Source organism: Carcharodon carcharias, chromosome 4, assembly GCF_017639515.1.
Source record: "Carcharodon carcharias isolate sCarCar2 chromosome 4, sCarCar2.pri, whole genome shotgun sequence".
Taxonomy (NCBI): domain Eukaryota; kingdom Metazoa; phylum Chordata; class Chondrichthyes; order Lamniformes; family Lamnidae; genus Carcharodon; species Carcharodon carcharias.
Genome location: NC_054470.1, coordinates 3,396,277 through 3,414,876, shown reverse-complemented (window position 1 = coordinate 3,414,876; position 18,600 = coordinate 3,396,277). Strand labels below are relative to the sequence as shown.

At 44.3% G+C, this 18,600-nt stretch overlaps 1 protein-coding gene across 2 annotated transcripts in view; it reads right to left on the bottom strand.

Annotated features, from left to right (window-relative positions):
- Window positions 1–18,600, bottom strand: part of mcc (MCC regulator of WNT signaling pathway) — a 248,698-nt gene that overhangs the window by 86,881 nt on the left and 143,217 nt on the right. For both annotated transcript variants that reach the window (XM_041186138.1, XM_041186139.1), the window contains one exon: window positions 14,644–14,786. In XM_041186138.1, coding sequence (XP_041042072.1) covers window positions 14,644–14,786 — 143 coding nt within the window. The remainder of the gene's footprint in view (window positions 1–14,643; window positions 14,787–18,600) is intronic.

Genomic DNA, 18,600 nt, shown 5'->3' with positions numbered 1-18,600 from the left:
TTGAAATCTGTGCCCTCTCGTTCTCGGGAACAGTTTCTCTCCATCTACTCTATCCAGCCCCTCATGATTTTGAACACCTCTATAAAATCACCTCTTAGTCTTCTCCTCTCCAAGGAGAACAGTCCTGACCTCTCCAATCTATATTCATAGCTGATAAAAACAAAAAACTGCGGATGCTGGAAATCCAAAACAAAAACAGAATTACCTGGAAAAACTCAGCAGGTCTGGCAGCATCGGCGGAGAAGAAAAGAGTTGACGTTTCGAATCCTCGTGACCCTTCAACAGAACTGAGTGAATATTAGGAGAGGGGTGAAATATAAGCTGGTTTAAGGTGGCGGGGGGTGGGGGGAGGGGGTGGTGGGGGAGGAGAGAAGTGGGGGTGGGGGTTGGTGTGGTTGTAGGGACAAGCAAGCAGTGAGAGGAGCAGATAATCAAAAGATGTCACAGACAAAGGAACAAAGAGGTGTTGCAGGTGGTGCAAAGTATTCATTTAACACCTCAGCTCTGCCCCCTGCCTCCATGTGTAAATCCCATTTTTTGGTCCCTAATCAGCCCTACTCCTCCTTTTACCACCCTGTTACTCTTTGTGCGCCGATAGAAGTCTTTGGGATTCCCCTTTATATTGACTGCCAGTCTTTTCTCATAATCCCTCTTTGATTCTCTAATTTGCTTTTTCACCTTCCCTCTGAACCTTCTATATTCCACTTGATTCTCAATTGAATTTTCTACCTGACACCTGCCATAAGCACACTTTTACATACTTTATCTTAATTTCTATCTCCTTTTTCATCCAGGAAACTCTGGACATGTTTGTCCTATCTTTCACTTTTGAAGGAATATACCTTGACTGCCTAAATCATTATTTTTTTGAAGGTAGCTCATTGCTCAGCTACCATTTTTCCCACCAACCTTTGGTTCCAGTGTATCTAACCCAGTTCCGTTCTTGCCCAATTGAAGTTGGCTCTCCCCCAGTTAATCATTCTTACTCTGGATTGCACATTGTCCTTTTCGACCATCATCTTAAATCTTAAGACACAATGATCACCATCCCCTAAATGTTCCCCTACTGACACTTGGTCCACCTCATTTCCAAGAACCAGATACAATGGTCTATCCTTTTTTGTTGGACTGGGCACATACTGCTGTAGAAAATTCTCCTCAACACAATCTAGGTACTCTTTCCCCTCTCTGCACTTTACACTACCACTGTCCCAGTCTACATTTGAGTAATTAAAGTCACCCATTATAACAACTCTCTAATGTTTGCATCTCTGTAATTTCACTGCAAATTTGTTCCTCCAGATCCTTTCCACAAGTTGGCGGTCTATAGACTTCACCAAGCAATGTAATTTCACCATTTTTGTTGCTTAGTAATAGCCAAATTGATTCTGTCCTTGGATCCTCGGACATCCTCTTTCTCCAGCACTGCAATGCCCTCCTTAACCGATACTGCCACCCTTCCTCCCTTTTTTCATTTCCCATCTTTTCTGAACACCTTGTACCCAAGAACATTTAACACCCAGTACTGCCCTTCCTTGAGCTGGGTCTCTGTTATTGCCACATCATAATATTTCCAACATGGCAATCTAATTTCCACATGGCAATCTGGAATCTAGTAACTCAGATCTAGCAACTCAAACCTGAGCAGCCATGAGTTACTGTGGGCCATCAGCAGCAGCAGAATTGTATACCAGCATAATCTGTAACCTCATGGCCCAGCATAATCTGTAACCTCATGGCCCAGCATATCCCCCATTTAATTATAAAGATCAACCCTGGTTCAATGAAAAGTGCAGAAGGGCATGCCAGAAGCAGCATCAGGCACACCATGAGGTGTCAACCTGGTGAAACTACAACACAGAACTACTTGCATGCTAGACAGCAAAAGCAGCATGCAACTTTCTTTCCATCATAAGATCAGAAGTGGGGATGTTCACTGATTGCACAATGTTCAGTTCTATTCGCTACTACTCAGATACTAAAGTAGTCCATGTCCAAATGCAGAAAGACCTGGACAATACCCAGGTTTGGGCTGACAAGTGGCAAGTAACATTCACGCCACACAAGTATCAGGCATGATCATCACCAACAAGAGAAAACCTAACTATCATCCCTTGACATTCAGTGGCATCACCATCACTGAATCCCCACTATCAACATTCTGGGGGTTACCATTAACCAGAAATTGAACTGAACTAGCTATATAAATACTGTGTCTACAAGGGCAGGTCAGAGGCTAGGAATCGTGCAACGAGTAACTCACCTCCTGACTTCCCAAAGCCTGTCCACCATGTACAAGGCACAAATCAGAAGTGTGATGGAGTACTCCCCACTTGCCTAGATGAGTGTAACTCCCACAACACTCAAGAAGCTTGACACTGTCCAGGACAAAGCAGCCCGCTTGATTGGCACATCCATAAACATTCACTCCCTCCACCACCGACGCACAGTAGCAGCAGTGTGTATCATCTACAAGATGCATCGCAGAAATTCACTCAGGCACCTTCAACAGCATCTTCCAAACCCACGACCACGACCATCTAGAAGGACAAGGGCAGCAGAGAGATGGGAACACCACCACCTGGAAGTTCCCCTCCAAGTCACTCACCATCCTGACTTGGAAATATATCGCCATTCCTTCACTGTCGCTGAGTCAAAATCCTGGAACTCCCTTCCTAACAACACTGTGGGTGTACCTACACCACATGGACTGCAGCGGTTCAAGGAGGCAGCTCACCACCACCTTCTCAAGGGAAACCAGGGATAGGCAATAAATGCTGGCCCAGCCAGCAAAGCCCACATCCCGTGAATTAATTTTTAAAAAGGCAGAGCTAAGCAATCCCACATCCCAGACCTAAGCTCTGTGTCCTACCATACCCAGTCGTGAATGGTGGTGGGCAATTAAGCAACTAACTGGAGGGGGTTGTTCCACAAATATCTCCACCCTCAATGATGGGGGAGCCCAGCATATCAATGCAAGGGAAAAGACTGTTGCACTTGCTACAATCTTCAGCCAGAAGTGCCAAGTGGATGATCCATCTCACCCTCCTCAAGGTCCCCATGTAGGATATCAGGAAATAACCTAAGGCGCTAGATTCTGCAAAGGCTATGGCCCGAACAATATTCCAGCAGTCGAACTTAAGAGTTCCGCTCCAGAACTAATTGCACCCTTAGCCAAACTGTTCCATTCCATCTACAACACTGGCATCTACCCAGCAATAAGGAAATCCTCCCAGGTTTGTCTTTTCCACAAAAAGCAGGACAAATCCAACCCAGCCAATTACCGTCCTGTCCAGTCTACTCTTATCATTGGAAAAGTGATGGAGGGGGTCTTCAACAGCACTATCAAGCAGCACTTACTCGGAAATAACCTAATCACTAATGTTCAGTTTGGGTTCAACCAGGTCCACTCAACTCCTGATCTCGTAACAGCCTTAGTCCAAACGTAGACAATACTGCCGGACTCAAGAGTAGGTGAGAGTGACTGCCCTTGACATCAAGGCAGCATCTGACCGAGTGTGGCATCAAGGAGCCATAACAAAACTGGAGTCACTGGGAGTCAGTAGAAAACCCTCCAATGGTTGGAGTCATACCCAGCACAAAGGGAGATGGTTATGGTTGCTGGAGGTCAATCACCTCAGTTTGAGGACATCACTGCAGGAGTTGCTCAGGGTAGTGTCCTAGGCTGAACCATCTTCAGCAATTTCATCAATGGCCTTCCCTCTATCATAAGGTCAGAGGTGGGGGATACTCACTGATGATTGCATAACGTTCAAGCATCATTCACGATTCCTCAGATAGCGAAGCAGTCCGTGCCCGTATGCAGCAAGACCTGGACAACATTCAGGCTTGAGTGGATTAAGTGGCAAGTAACATTTGCACGACACAAGGATCCAGCAATGACCATCTCCAACAAGACAGAATCCAACCATCTGCCCTTAACATTCAATGGCATTACTATCACAGAATACCTCACTCCCAAAATCCTGGGGGTCACCATTGTTAATATGGCAATCACCTTATTAAAACCAATTGCTAGTTAAACAGGTGATAGGCATTGATTATCCCATCTAAATAGAATAAAAAGATACAGCTCAAACACTTTGTTTAGAAGCTACTTGGAAGTCAGTAGCACTGAGGAGTTGTCTTGAAAATAAACCACCTTGAACCAAAAGACCAGCCTGGATTAATTCTTCCACCACAACTTCTTATTGTGAGTCACATGGTAGCAGAGGATGAACTTTAAGCTTTGCTGATTGATTGCTATATATGAAGATTTCTGTCTCAATCCTCTGAGGGAAAAGAAGTATACTGTTGCTGACAATTTAAGTTACGGAATGGCGGAAGGACGGTACAAAATCACAAGCTTTGACTATCCACCAATTTTTTTCTGACTCTGATCCTTATCACCAATGGAAGGCTTAAGTTGAAATGTGGACCTGGGTTACTTCCATACCCTGGAAGAAGCAAGGTATGATTTTGGCGTAATCATTACCAGCCAAAAGTAAGAGAAGGAGTAAGGTAATTTCAGAGTGGAAAGTGGATGATTTGGATCATGAAGAGGGATTGAACCTTCTGTTACAATTACTGGATCAGTTTTACAAAAAGAGTGAGTTATTGGAAGCGTATAACACTTGGACAATCTTTTATAGGTTTAGGAAATCAGATGATCAGTCCATGGAAGAATATATCATAGATTTTGATAAATGGTACGGGAGACTATAGAGATTTGAACTTGAAATTCCAGAATTGGTATTGGCATTTAAATTACTGGACTGTGCTTGCATTTCTCACGTTGATAGTCTTTTAGTACTAACAGGGGTTCAATTCCAGGGAAAGAACCTCTCCTGGATCAAATGGCTGCTGCCCTGAAAAAATTTTTGGGGAAACAGTCTTTCCCTACCACTTTCTTAGCAAATGCAAATCACTATGCTGTGAAACAAAGGATAGAGAATTCAATGGTGGCTGAATTTCGAGGACAACCAAATATTAGACGAACATTCCAATACAAAGCTGAGGTTAATGACAAGAGGTCTGAAAACTGTCATAACCATAGCTAATTTGAGAGTTGGGACAAAAAGTGTGCTGGGACAGTGACTGTAGGCATTTAAACCCAAGAAACGCACGGGGAATGGTTAATCGATGTTTTCGGTGTGATTCCCAATATCACTGTAGTGAGCTGCCCACAGTGAAGAAATCACGTTTTTGAAGTGACCCATGAGGTGGATTCATCTGAAACTGAAAATGATGATGGTGACTGCCATGATGGAATTGTATTGATCATTGAGAGTTTGAATCAGGTGATGAATATCTTGATGGTAGATTCCTTCAACTGTGCAGTTCTGGACAGTGGTTGCACTTCTACGGTGTGTGGCATGGATTGGCTTGACTGCTATCTGGAATCTCTCAATGCAGCAGACCGGCGGAAGGTCAAGAGTATGAAAGCTCTACCTGCTTCAGGTTCAGAGACAGCAATAAATTAACAAACGGGTGGTCCTCCCTTGTAAGATAGCAAGGATCAATCTGTTTATCAGTACTGACGTGGTTTCTGGTGAGATATCGCTATTGAGTCGATCTGCGGTGAAGAAGGCTCAGAAGACGCTAGGTATGAAGAATGATAGACAGTCGTGGTTGGAAAAATTGTGGATCTACATTTTACTTGGTCAGGCCATTACTGCTTGCCACTAAGGAAACCAGAGATTTCTCATCAAAAAGTTTATGAAGTTTTGTTAACTGCAGAGAATAAGAATTTGGTGGACAAAAAGATAATTTGAAAATTACATAGACAGTTTGCACACCTGGTGCCACAGACTCTGCTTCGAGATGCGGGAGTGGTCAATAAAGGATAAGATGACCTTATTGAACAAATCACTGCTCAGCGTGAAATGTTCCTTTTAAATATTGCAAGACACCATGTGTTGGGAGCTTACCATTACCCAGGGAGTTTAACCATGCAGTAGCAATGGACTTGAAAGTTTGGGACAAGGATAGGGGTATATTTTTTTACTACACTTCATAGATATAGCAACCAGATTTATTGTTTCCAGTGTGATACATAGTAAAGGCAAAAGGACCATTGTCAATAAGGTCATGGAGGTACGGGTAGGAACAGGATAAGGAAAATCAATGAAGTTCCTTACAGATAATGGTGAGGAATTCGGCAATGAGGAATTTCGAGATATGTGCGAAAATTTAAACATCATAGTTATGCACACTGCAGCTGAGAACCTGTTTGGTAATGATCTTTGCGAAAGAAACCTTACAGTAATAGATGACATGTTACATAAAATATTAGCTGATTAACCAGGTTGTAAATTGCAAACGGTGCTAGCATGGTGGTGCATGCAAAGAACTCTCTGCAAATGGTTGGGAGGTACAGAAGAAATTCGAAGTTACCTTCGGTGTTGTCAGGTGCTTCCCCCTGCTATAAAAGGGACTAACATTAGCTCCACTTCCTGTTCATCTGAATGCTTTGCATGTGGACGGAAAAGTTTTCATTAAAGCTGAGGTTTCAGAAAATTCAGCGAGCCCTACTGCACCACATAATACCATCAGGAATACAGTTTAGACAAGGAGACATGGTGTATTAAAGGGAAAGCCAAGAAGAGTGGAAAGGACCTGGCAAGGTAATAGGGAGTGATGGGAAAGTAGTAATTGTGCAACATGGCAATCAAACCGTTAGGGTACATTCTTCACGATTAATTGGTACTGACTATACCTTTACAGGTTCTGAACAGGACATAGAACGCGAGGAGGCACCATGCACTTCACGTACACTGGGTAGTTATGAGGAACAGACAACGGCAGATACAGAGTTGACTGACTTTGAACAAAGTAATACTGAGGTACAGGACAGCACTATTCATCCAGAAGGGCAACTAACCAAAGTAGGAACAAAGGTAACATACATGTCAGAGGGGACCAGTGTGTGGAGGGATGCCACTATCATAGGGAGAGCAGGAAAGGCCACTGGTAAATACAAACATTGGCTAAACGTGCAAGATGAAGGACAAGAGATGAGACCTATCGATTGGCAAATCGAGGTAAAGATGTGAAAACCCAGAAAGTGCGGTATGAGTTCTAACAGTGGACCAGAAAGTGGTCGTGACCCTAGAAAAAAAATCACGGACCTAAGGAGTTCTGTTCGCACGGGAGAACTATCATATAGTAGCAGTCCAGAAAGGGAGAGGAATGTGAGTAGAGGTCCTAGCTTAACAAGGAGGACTAGAGAGCAAGCTAACAATCTCAATAGAAGTAGAACTCCTTAGGACTGTGAGATTCTAGTAGCTGCTAATAAATTGGAAAGTGAGCTGATAATGGAAAGAGTTAGAAAGTTGGAAGGAATTTGGGGTATATTCTGAAATACCTGACTGAGGACAACCACAGATGGATCTGTATAGAAAAGGTACTCCCAGACGGCGAATATAAAGCCAAAGCGAGATTAGTAGCCTGAGGCTTTGAAGAGAGGCTAGGAGATTAGGATGTCAGAGTGGACTCGACTAATGCAGGGAAAGTGAGTTTGAAGTTTTTTAAAACTATTTTGGCATTGTATTCCTGGGAATGCAAATCAATTAATATAAAGGCTGCATTTTTACAGAGGGAGAAGTTTCAAAGTGAAGGATTTTGAAACCACAGGAAAAGGGAAGGGTAAAACTCCAAGAAGTATGACTAATGGGAAACAAACCAGGTTAGTGTGTAGGGGGGTGGATTCAACTTCATGGAAAATTATGAAAAAACCTGAAAAGAAAGGAGAGCCCAGGAGAGGCTATTAAAGTCTCCAGAACACAAAATAGGACAGTGTGTTTGGAAAGGGCTAGGAATCTAACTTCAAGCACATCAGATAAAGGGATGACAATGAAAAAGGGGACAGGAAATACAGGACTGAAGGTGTTGTATCTGAATGCACACAGTATACGAAATAAGGTAAATGTGCTTGTGGCGCAGATTGAAATTGACAGGTATGATGTGGTGGGCATCATGGAGACATGGCTGCAAGGGGATCAGGACAGGGAGGTAAATATCCAAGGATATAAATCCTATCGAAAAGATAGGCAGGTTGGCAGAGGGGGAGGGGTTGCTTTATTAGTAAGAAATGAAATTAAATCGATAGCAAGAAATGACGTATGGTTAGATGATGTAGAATCTGTGGGGGTAGCGTTGAGGAACCGCAAAGGTCAAATATCCATAATGGGAGTTATGTACAGGCCTCAGAACAGTAGTCAGGATGTGGGGCACGAGATACACCAGGAGATTGAAAAGGCGTGTAAGAAAGGCAAGGTTACAGTGATCATGTATGAATATGCAGGTAGACTGGGAAAATCAGGTTGGTAGTGGATCCCAAGAAAAGGAATCTATAGAATGTCTACGAGATGGCTTTTTGGAGCAGCTTGTGGTGGAGCCCACTAGGGAACAGGCAATTCTAGATTTAGTGATGTGTAATGAGGCAGATTTGATTAGGGAGTTTAACGTGAGGGAACCCTTAGGAGGAAGTGGCCATAATATGATAGAATTTACCCTGCAATTTGAGAGGAAAAAGCTGGAATCAGATGTAACAGTATTACAGTTGAATAAAGGCAACTAGAGACATGAGGGAGGAGCTGGCCAGAATTGACTGGGAGATGAGCCTAGCAGGAAAGACAGTTGAACAGCAATGGTAGGAGTTTCTGGGAGTAATTTGGGAGACGCTGCAAAAATTCATCCCTAGGAGGAAGAAGAAGCATACTAAAGGGAGGACGAGGCAACCATGGCTGACAAGGGAAGTCAGGGACAGCGTAAAAGCTAAAGAGAAAGCAGACAATGCGGCGAAGAGCAGTGGGAAACCAGGGGATTGGGAAGCCTACAAAAACCAACCGAGGACAACTAAAAAAGAAATAAGGAGGGAGAGGATTAAATATGAGGATAAACTAGCCAATAATATAAAAGAAGATTGTAAGAGATTTTTTTAGATATATAAAGGGTAAGAGAGAGGCAAAAGTGGACATTGGGCCGCTGGAAAATGACGCTGGAGAAGTGGTAGTGGGGAACAAAGAAATGGCAGAGGAACTGAATAGGTACTTTGCGTCAGTCTTCACAGTGGAAGACAAGAGTAACATCCCCAAAGTTCAAGAGAGTCGGGAGGCAAAGGTGAGTATAGTGGCCATTACCAAGGAGAAGGTGCTCGGAAAACTGAAAGGTCTGAAGGTGGATAAATCACCTGGGCCAGATGGATTACACCCCAGATTTCTGAAGGAGATAGCTGAAGAGATAGTGGAGGTGTTAGTGCTAATCTTTCAGGAATCACTGGAGTCAGGGAGGGTCCCAGAGGACTGGAAAATTGCTAATATAACCCCCCGTTTAAGAAGGGAGTGAGGCAAAAGACAGGAAATTACACGCCGATTAGCCTGACCTCGGTCATTGGTAAGATTTTAGAATCCATTATTAAGGACAAGATTTCAGAATACTTGGAAGTGCATAATAAAATTGGGCAAAGTCAGCATGGTTTCATCAAGGGGAGGTCACGCCTGACAAATCTGTTAGAATTCTTTGAGGTGGTAACGAGTAGGTTAGACAAAGGGGAGCCAATGGATGTTATCTACTTGGACTTCCAGAAGGCCTTTGACAAGGTGCCGCACAGGAGGCTGCTCAGTAAGATAAGAGCCCATGGTGTTAGAGGCAAGGTACTAGCATGGATAGAAGATTGGCTGTCTGGCAGGAGGCAGAGAGTGGGGATAAGGGGGTCCTTCTCAGGATGGCAGCCGGTGACTAGGGGAGTTCCGCAGGGGTCAGTGTTGGGACCACAACTTTTCACTTTATACATTAATGATCTAGATGAAGGAACTGAGGGCATTCTGGCTAAGTTTGCAGATGATACAAAGAGAGGTGGAGGGACAGGTAGTATTGAGGAGGCGGGGAGGTTGCAGAAGGATTTGGACAGGTTAGGAGAATGGGCAAAGAAGTGGCAGAGAGAATACAACATGGGGAAGTGTGAGGTCATGCATGCACTTTGGTAGGAAGAATAGAGGCATAGATATTTTCTAAATGGGAAGAGAATTCAGAAATCTGGAGTGCAAAGGGACTTGGGAGTCCTAGTCCAGGATTCCCCTAAGGTTAACTTGCAGGTTGAGTCAATAGCTAGAAAGGCAAATGCAATGTTGGCATTTATTTCGAGAGGACTAGAATATAAAAGCAGGGATGTGCTGCTGAGGCTTTATAAGGCTCTGGTCAGACCACATTTAGAATATTGTGAGCAATTTTGGGCCCTGTGTCTCAGGATGGATGTTCTGGCCCTGGAGAGGGTCCAGAGGAGGTTCACGAGAATGATCCCAGGAATGAAAGGCTTAACATATGAGGAACGTTTGAGGACTCTGGGTCTATACTCGATGGAGTTTAGAAGGATGAGGGGGGGATCTGATTGAAACTTACGGAATAATGAAAGGCCTAGATAGAGTGGACATGGGGAAGATGTTTCCATTCGTAGGAGAGACTAGGACCCGAGGGCACAGCCTCAGAGTAAAGGGAAGATCTTTTAGAACAGAGATGAGGAAAAACTTCTTTAGCCAGAGAGTAGAATTCATTGCCACAGAAGGCTGTGGAAACCAGGTCATTGAGTGTATTTAAGACAGATAGGTTCTTGATTGGTAAGGGGATCAAAGGTTACAGGGTGAAAGCAGGAGAATGGGGTTGAGAAACTTATCAGCCATGATTGAATGTCGGAGCAGACTCGATGGGCCGAATGGCCTAATTTCTGCTCCTATGTCTTATGGTCTAAAATAAGTTGTGAAGAGAGTATAAAGTGTCTGCAAAGGGAGAGATAGGTTAACTGAGTGGGTGAAAAATTGGCAGATGGAATATAATGTGGGAAAATGTAAAAATGTCCACTTTGGCAAGAATTGAAAAGCAGCATATTATTTAAATGGAGAGATTGCAGAAATCGGTGGTACTGAGGGATCTGGGTGTCTCGGTACATCAATCACCAAGTGTAGATACACCATGTGATTAGGAGGGCAAATGGAATGTTGGCATTTATTGCAAGAAGAATGGAATATAAAAGTTGGGATGTTTTGCTAAAGCTACACAGGGCATTGGTGCAATCACATCTGGAATACTGTGTACAGTTTTCACCTTATTTAAGAAAGGACATAATTGCATTAGATACAGTTTAGAGAAGATTCAATGGGCAGAAGGGGTTATCTTGTGAGATAAGGTTGGACAAGTTGTGCCTGTGTCCACTGAAGTTTAGAAGAATGAGGATGATCATATTAAAACATATAAGGTCCTGAGGGGGCTTGACAGAGTGGGTGCTGAAAGGATGTTACCCCTTTTGGGAGAGACCAGAACTAGGACAGTTTAAAAACAAGGGGTCTCCCGTTTAAGACCAAGATGAGGAGAAACTTTTTCTCTCAGAAAATCGGGAGTCTGTGAAACTCTTTTCCGCAGAGAATGGAAGGGCAGGGTAAGTGAATATTTTTAAGGCCGCGGTAGATAGTTTCTTGACTCACAAGAGAATCAGAGGGTATTGGGAGTAAGCAGGATTGTGGCATTGAGGCCACAATCAGATCAGCCATGATCTTTTGAATCGCAAGGCGGGCACAAATGGCTAAATGGCTTGAAGAAGGCTCTAAAGGGTCATATAGACTTGAAACATTAATTCTGTTTCTCTCTCCACAGATCTGCTAGACCTGCTGAGTTTTTCCAACATTTCCCACTTTTGTGCCAAATGGCCCACTCCTGTTAACGTTTCCGAGTCTGAATGACTCTTCATCAGAACCAAAGAGAAATAGAAATGTGGTAAAATATAAGCTGTTTAAGGGAGGTGGGACAGATGGAGTTGGATAGAGGGCCAGTGATAAGTGGAGACAAAGGAGAGAGTGCCAAAGGGGTGTTGACGGTGATGACATTAGCGAGAGGATGTGCTACTGGTGACATTAAAGGTAGAAAGCGGGATTAGCAAGTGACAGGTGGCCCTAGTGTGGGTGGGGTGGGGGAAGAGGGGATCGAAATAGGCTAAAAGGTGGAGATAAAACAATGGATGGAAATAATTTTTTCAAATAGTGTGTGTGTGTGTGTATTATTGGAAACAAGTGGATCAAAGAGGGGGTGAGGATGGAAGAGAGGGTTCATGATCTGAAGTTGTTGAACTCAATGTTAAGTCTGGAAGGCTTTAAAGTGCTGAATTGGAAGATGAGGTGCCGCTCCTCCAGTTTGCGGTAAGCTTCAGTGGAACATTGCAGCAGGCCAAGGACGGACATGTGTGCATGAGAGCAGGGTGGTGTGTTGAAATGGCAAACGACAGGAAGGTCTGAGTCATGCTTGCAGACAGACCGAAGGTGTTCCGCAAAGTGATCACCCAGTCTGCGTTTGGTCTCTCCAATGTAGAGGAGACCACATTGGGAGCAGTGAATGCAGTAGACTAAATTGAGGGAAATGCAAGTGAGTTGCTGCTTCACTTGAAAAGAGTGCTTGGGCCCTTGGACGGTGAGCAGGGTGGAAGTAAAGGGGCAGGTATTGCACCTTCTGCGTTTGTATGGGAGGGGGTTAAGGTGTAGGGGGTGATGTGATGGAGGAGTGGACCAGAATGTCCCGGAGGGAATGGTCCCTGCGGAATGCCAACAGAGGGGAAGGGAAAGTGTGTTTGGTGGTGGCATCATGCTGGAGTTGGCGGAAAAGGCGGAGGCTGATCCTTTCAATGCAGAAGCTGGTGGGGTGATAAGTGAGGACTAGGGGGACCCTATCATGGTTCTGGGAGGGAGAGGAAGGCGTGAGGGCTGATACGCGGGAGATGGGCCGGACACGGTTGAGGGTCCTGTCAACCACCATGGATGGAAAACCTCGGTTAAGGAAGAAGGAAGACATGTCAGAAGAACTGTTTTGGAAAGCGGCATCATTGGAACAGATGCGACAGAGGTGAAGAAACTGAGAATGGGATGGAGTCCTTGCAGGAAGCAGGGTGTGAGGTTCTGTAGTCGAGGTAGCTGTGGGAGTCAGTGGGCTTGTAATGAATATTGGTGGATAGTCAATCACCAGAAATTGAGACAAAGGTCAAGAAAGAGAAGGGAAGTGTCAGTAATGGGCCATGTGAAAGTGATGGTGGGGTAGAAATTGGAAGCAAAATTAATAATTTTTTCCAGGTAATTTAATTTATTGATTTATTAGTAGTAATAAATTAATTTATTAATTTCGCTTCCAATTTCCGGGACACCCTGGTCCACTCCTCCATCACCCCCTACACCTCAACCCCCTCCCATGGCACCTTCCCATGCAACCGCAGAAGGTGCAACACCTGCCCCTTTACTTCCCCCCCCCCCCCCCGCCCCCCAGCTCACCATCCGAGGGCCCAAACATTCCTTTCAAGTGAAGCCGCACCTCACTTGCACTTCCCTCAATTTAGTCTACTGCATTCGCTACTCCCAATGTGGTCTCCTCTACATAACAGACCAAACGCAGACTGGATGACCGCTTTGTGGAACACCTTCGGTCTGTCTACAAACATAACCCAAACCTTCCTGTCGCTTGCCATTTCAACACACCACCCTGCTCTCATGCCCACATGTCTGTCCTTGGTCTGCTGCAATGTTCCAGGGAAGCTCAACGCAAACTGGAGGAACAGCACCTCATCTTCCAATTAGGCACTTTACAGCTTTCCGGACTTAACATTGAGTTCAACAACTTCAGATCATGAACTCTCTCCTCCATTCTCACCCCCTTTTTGATCCCCTTTTTTTCTAATTTTTTTTTTAATGTATATTTTTTTTTCTTTTCCCACCTATTTCTATTACTATTTTTAAAATTTATTTCCATCCATTGTTTTATGTCCACCTTTTTAGCCTATTTCGATTTCCCGCCCCCCCCCCACTCTTTCCCCCCCGCCGCAGCCACACTAGGGCCATCTGTCACTTGCTCATTTTGCTTTCTACCCTTAATGTCACCAGTAGCACATTCTTTAGCTAATATCACCACCGTCAACACCCCTTTGACCTTTTTGTTAATGACATCTTTGGCAATCTCTCCTTTTGCCTCCACCTATCACTGGCCCTCCAGCCAGCTCCACCTGTCCCACCTCTTTCCCCCCCCCCCCCTCTTAACAGCTTATATTTCACCACATTTCTATTTCTCTTTAGTTCTGATTTCGAGTCATTCGGACTCGAAACGGTAACTCTGCCTTCCTCTCCACAGATGCTGTCCGGCCTGCTGAGTTTTTCCAGCAATTTTTGCTTTTGTTTCAGATTTCCAGCATCTGCAGTATTTTGCTTTTAGCCTATTCCTGTTCCTCAGTCTCATGTTCAAAACAAATGATGTTCAGATCTCATCCAAGTCACAGACCTATCAGCCAGATAAAATGGCTTCTCCGCAGGGATACAAAATACTATGTATAGTCTCAGAGGAAAAAGCTGGCTAACGAGAAATTGGAACAAAGGGTTAATAACATCTCACGATTCAGCCTTCAAAAAAACCCAACTCTTATCTCCAAAGCATCATACCCCCTGAATTTTAACAACCCACTTGCAATCTCTTAGCATAACGAAGGATGAGTAATAAATGCAGCATAACGAAGGATGAGTAATAAATGCAGCCTTATCAATATCACCCACAGTCCAAGAACAAATTAAAAATACTCCTATACATTTACATGCTATTCAATGTCAGCTCACATTGTTGTTCCTTTACCTTATTGTTGTTCCCTGCAGCCTGTCAATCTTCTTATTTAACTCTGCAATTATACTGTGAAGTTCAGTGATACGTTCTTCATAGCGTAGAGTTGCCCTTTCCTGAGTCTCTTCATGCTCCCGCATTAAATGAGATTGTTCACACTGAAAAGACAATTGTGGGGAAAAGTTGAATCAAGGTTGCCCTTTTCTACTCTTAAAAAAAAAATGCTGGAAATACTCAGCAGGACATGCAGGTTCTATGGAGAGAGAAACAGAATCAACATTGCAAGTCTGTGACCTTTTATCAGAACTGAAAAAGTTAGAAATGCATTAGGTTTTGAGCAAGTGAAAGAGGGGAGGATGGGAAGAGCAACAAAAGGGAAGGTCTATGATTGGGTGGAGATGAGAGATTAAACGACAGAAGGTTTCATGATGCAAGACTAAAGGGAGTCATCATGAGACAAGTAAATAAACAGATGATGTGTCTAGGAGGTATGAATGGCAGGATAGCTGCCATCTAAGTGCAAAGTAAAGGAAGTAAGAGACAAATGAGAGAAAGAAAAACAACAAACCGAGGAAGGAAAAGAGACAAAATGTTGGTGTGGGGGGGATGTGCGCGGGTGAAGAGGTTATGATCTAAAATGGAACTCAATGTTGAGTTCAGAAAGCTAAGGTGAAGAATTAAAATGACAGGCAACTGGAAGCTCAGAGTCATGCTTGCAGACTGATTGGAGATGTTCCACAAAGCACCCAGTATGTACGGGGTCAGCCAATGTACAGGAGACTACATCATGAAGAGCAAGCACAATATACTAAATCGTTGCTTTAGTTGGAAGGAGTGTTTAAGACCTTGAACAGTGAGGAAGAAATGAGATAAAAGGGCAGGTTGCATCTCCTGTACTTGCGTGGAAACATGCAGTGGGGGAAGGGAGATGTTGTTTGGGATGACTGAGGAGTGGACCAGGGTATCACAGAGGGAACAAGCCCTTCAGAATGCTGAAAAGGCAGGGGAGGGGAAGGGAAAACGTCTTTGGTGGTAGGATCACGCTGAGATAGCAGAAACTGTAGCAGACGATCAGCAAATACAGAGGGTGGGAGGTGAGTATTTGGAACGCTATTGTGATTCTGGGAGGGTGAAGAGGAGTGAGAATAGAATTGACACAGTCGAGGACCCTGCCAACCGGGGGGGCGGGGAAGAGAAAGAGGAGGATCCTCGGTTGAAGGAAAAGGAAAACATATCGAAAGCACTGGTATGGAAGATGCGACAAAGATGGAGAAAATGGCGTCAAGTCCCTATAGGAAGCACAGCATAAGGAAGTGTAGTCATGGTAGCTGTGGGAGTCAGAGGACTTAGAGTGAATATTGGTCGATAGCTTATCCCCAGAAATGGAGACAGAAAAGTCAAGAGAAGGGCAAGGGAGGGAACAGTCGAAGATGAACCATGTGAAGCTGAGAGCAAAAAGGAATTTGGAAGAAACAATGAAATTTTCAAGTTCAGGGCAATGGCACGAGTATAGTCATCAACTTACTGAAAAGAAAGAGGTGATTAAGGCTTGAACAAAGAAGGTCCCATAAATCCAACAAAAGAGCAATCTTAGCTAGGACCCATGGGAGTACCCAAAGCAGTACCTTTTATTTAGAGAAAGCAAGTAGAGTTGAAGGAGTTATCAGACAGAGGAGGGTGCTATGGGACAGAGAGTGGTTGGGCCTCTTGTTCACAACTGGATGTTGCAAAACTGCAGAGCTTGATCTGATCTGTTGGTTTGGGATCACTTTATTGTATCAATAAAACCCTGCTTCCACTGTTTAGCATTCATTTGGTCCTGTGCTGTATCTTCATCAAGTTGGCTCATTTTTAGCTATGCCTAATACTGCTCCTGGCGTAGCTCTTCTAAACTCCTAATTGAAATGAGTTGCTCCCCTGACTTGATGGCAATGGGACAGCGAGGAATTTGCTGTTGATGGTCCACAGAACTTCATGAGTGCCCAGCTTTGAGCTACTAGATCTGTTCTGAATCTATCCCATTTAGGACTGTGGCCATGCCACACAATACAATGATGTCTTCAGTGTGAAGGTGGGATTTTTGCTTCCATAAGGACAGTGTGGCGGTGAAAAGCCTGCTAGAAAGCTGTGCTCTAGAGGCATGGAGGAGTCCAGCACCAACTTACGCTTTGAACAGAGCCTGGAGCCCATCCTTTAAAAACTGAACAGGTGATTATCTTCATCAAAGTGTGTGTGGAACCCACAACGACGTGTCTGAGGCCCCATGTCACTCAGATCTTTTGATGGAAGCTCCTTGTGCTGCAATAGCTCGGACTTTTGCTACCACGGGAATGGATACTACTGTTCCAAGGGCACACATTGCTGGGACTACTGAGGTGCTGCCCCAGTAAAGTGATTCCATGAAGCACAAATTTGCTTTCCTCTCTCAGGAGAGTGTTCTTACTTCAACCTGTCAATGACTAGTGTTCTTGCTATTGTTCATCAGTCAGTCAGGTTTAATTGCAGCAGCCCAGAGCATCTGCAGTTTCCTCCATTGGTGGTCAGCAGCCGTCCATTGCCCATGCTGCAGCCACTGGTGAAGCCCCTCATTGGCACACAAGGAGAGGGTGGGCACTAAGGGAACACACAAATGTGGTTAATTTATTTTGTATGCATGGTCATGGCTGAAATTATAAATTTAGATTGGAATGTGAATTTTCTGAGTGTGTTTATTTTTGCATTATCAGAAAGAGGGCAATGTGATGATCAGCAACGAAGGAGAGGCAAAGAATGTGGGACTGTTGGTGAACGGGGAGGTATGGTTGATGTTACTGGTATCACTCCAATTATTTCATCATGTAAAGTCCAGGCAGAAAGAGGATATTTATGTTGTAGCCTTCCTGTACCTGGTCCTCCATTTCTTGTCCCTCTATATACTCCTTCTACTCACGAGGTGCACTGGAAATATATTTCCCACTAACATTACAGCTAATCATTCTTGAATCCTCGGCTATAATCATTCACTCCCTCCACCACTGGCACACAATGGCTGTGGTGTATACAAAATGCACTGCAGCAACTCGCCAAGGTTCCTTTGACAGCACCTTCTAAACCCATAACCTCAACTCACCTAGAAGGACAAGGGCTGCAAATGCATGGGAACACCACCACCTGCAAGTTCCCCTCCAAGCCACACGCCATGCTGACTTGGAAATATATCACTATTTCTTCACTGACACTGGGAGCTCCCTCCCTAACAGCACTGTAGATGTACCTACATAACATGAACTGCGTGGTTCAAGGCAAAGGCTCAACTGCATTCTGAAATTAGGGATGGATAATAAATGCTGGCCTTGCCAGCGACATTGACATCATGAATGAATAAAAAGAATGTGCACCAGTCAATGGCACCCTGCAACATGGGGAAGCCTGCAATCCATGCAAACCATCATGCTTGCGCCGCCAGCTTCTCTTTAGTAAGATGGAATGCAATGAAATTACCTTCATGTGGAGAAACTTCCTCAACACTATACTGCAAACTGTTGCTTGTCTCTCCATCTGCAGTCTGCAAGGAGCCAGACGCATACAAGTTGAGAGCTGCTGTCTTTGCCCTACATAGAGATTAATTTTTTTTATATTCTTTTACGCCATGTGGCATTGCTGGTTTGGCCAGCATTTATTGCCCATCCCTTATTGCCCTTGAGGTGGTGGTGCTGAGTTACCTTCTTGAACTACTGCAGTCCATGTGGTGTAGCTACACCCATGATGCTGTTAGGAAGGGAGCTGTTGGCAGATTTCAATACAACCTCTTTAGTGAAGACCTTTCAAGCATTGATTCTCGATGAAGTTGAGGCAAGAGAATTGCTCCTTTATAGACCCTTAGTGCTTTGAGCCCTTCCTCCCTTCCTTGTCCTCCCATCACCTAGCAACATACTCTTTTCCAGTCTTTCTCCCAGTTAAGTTCAAAGCAACAAGGCAGGCCTACCAGGCCAC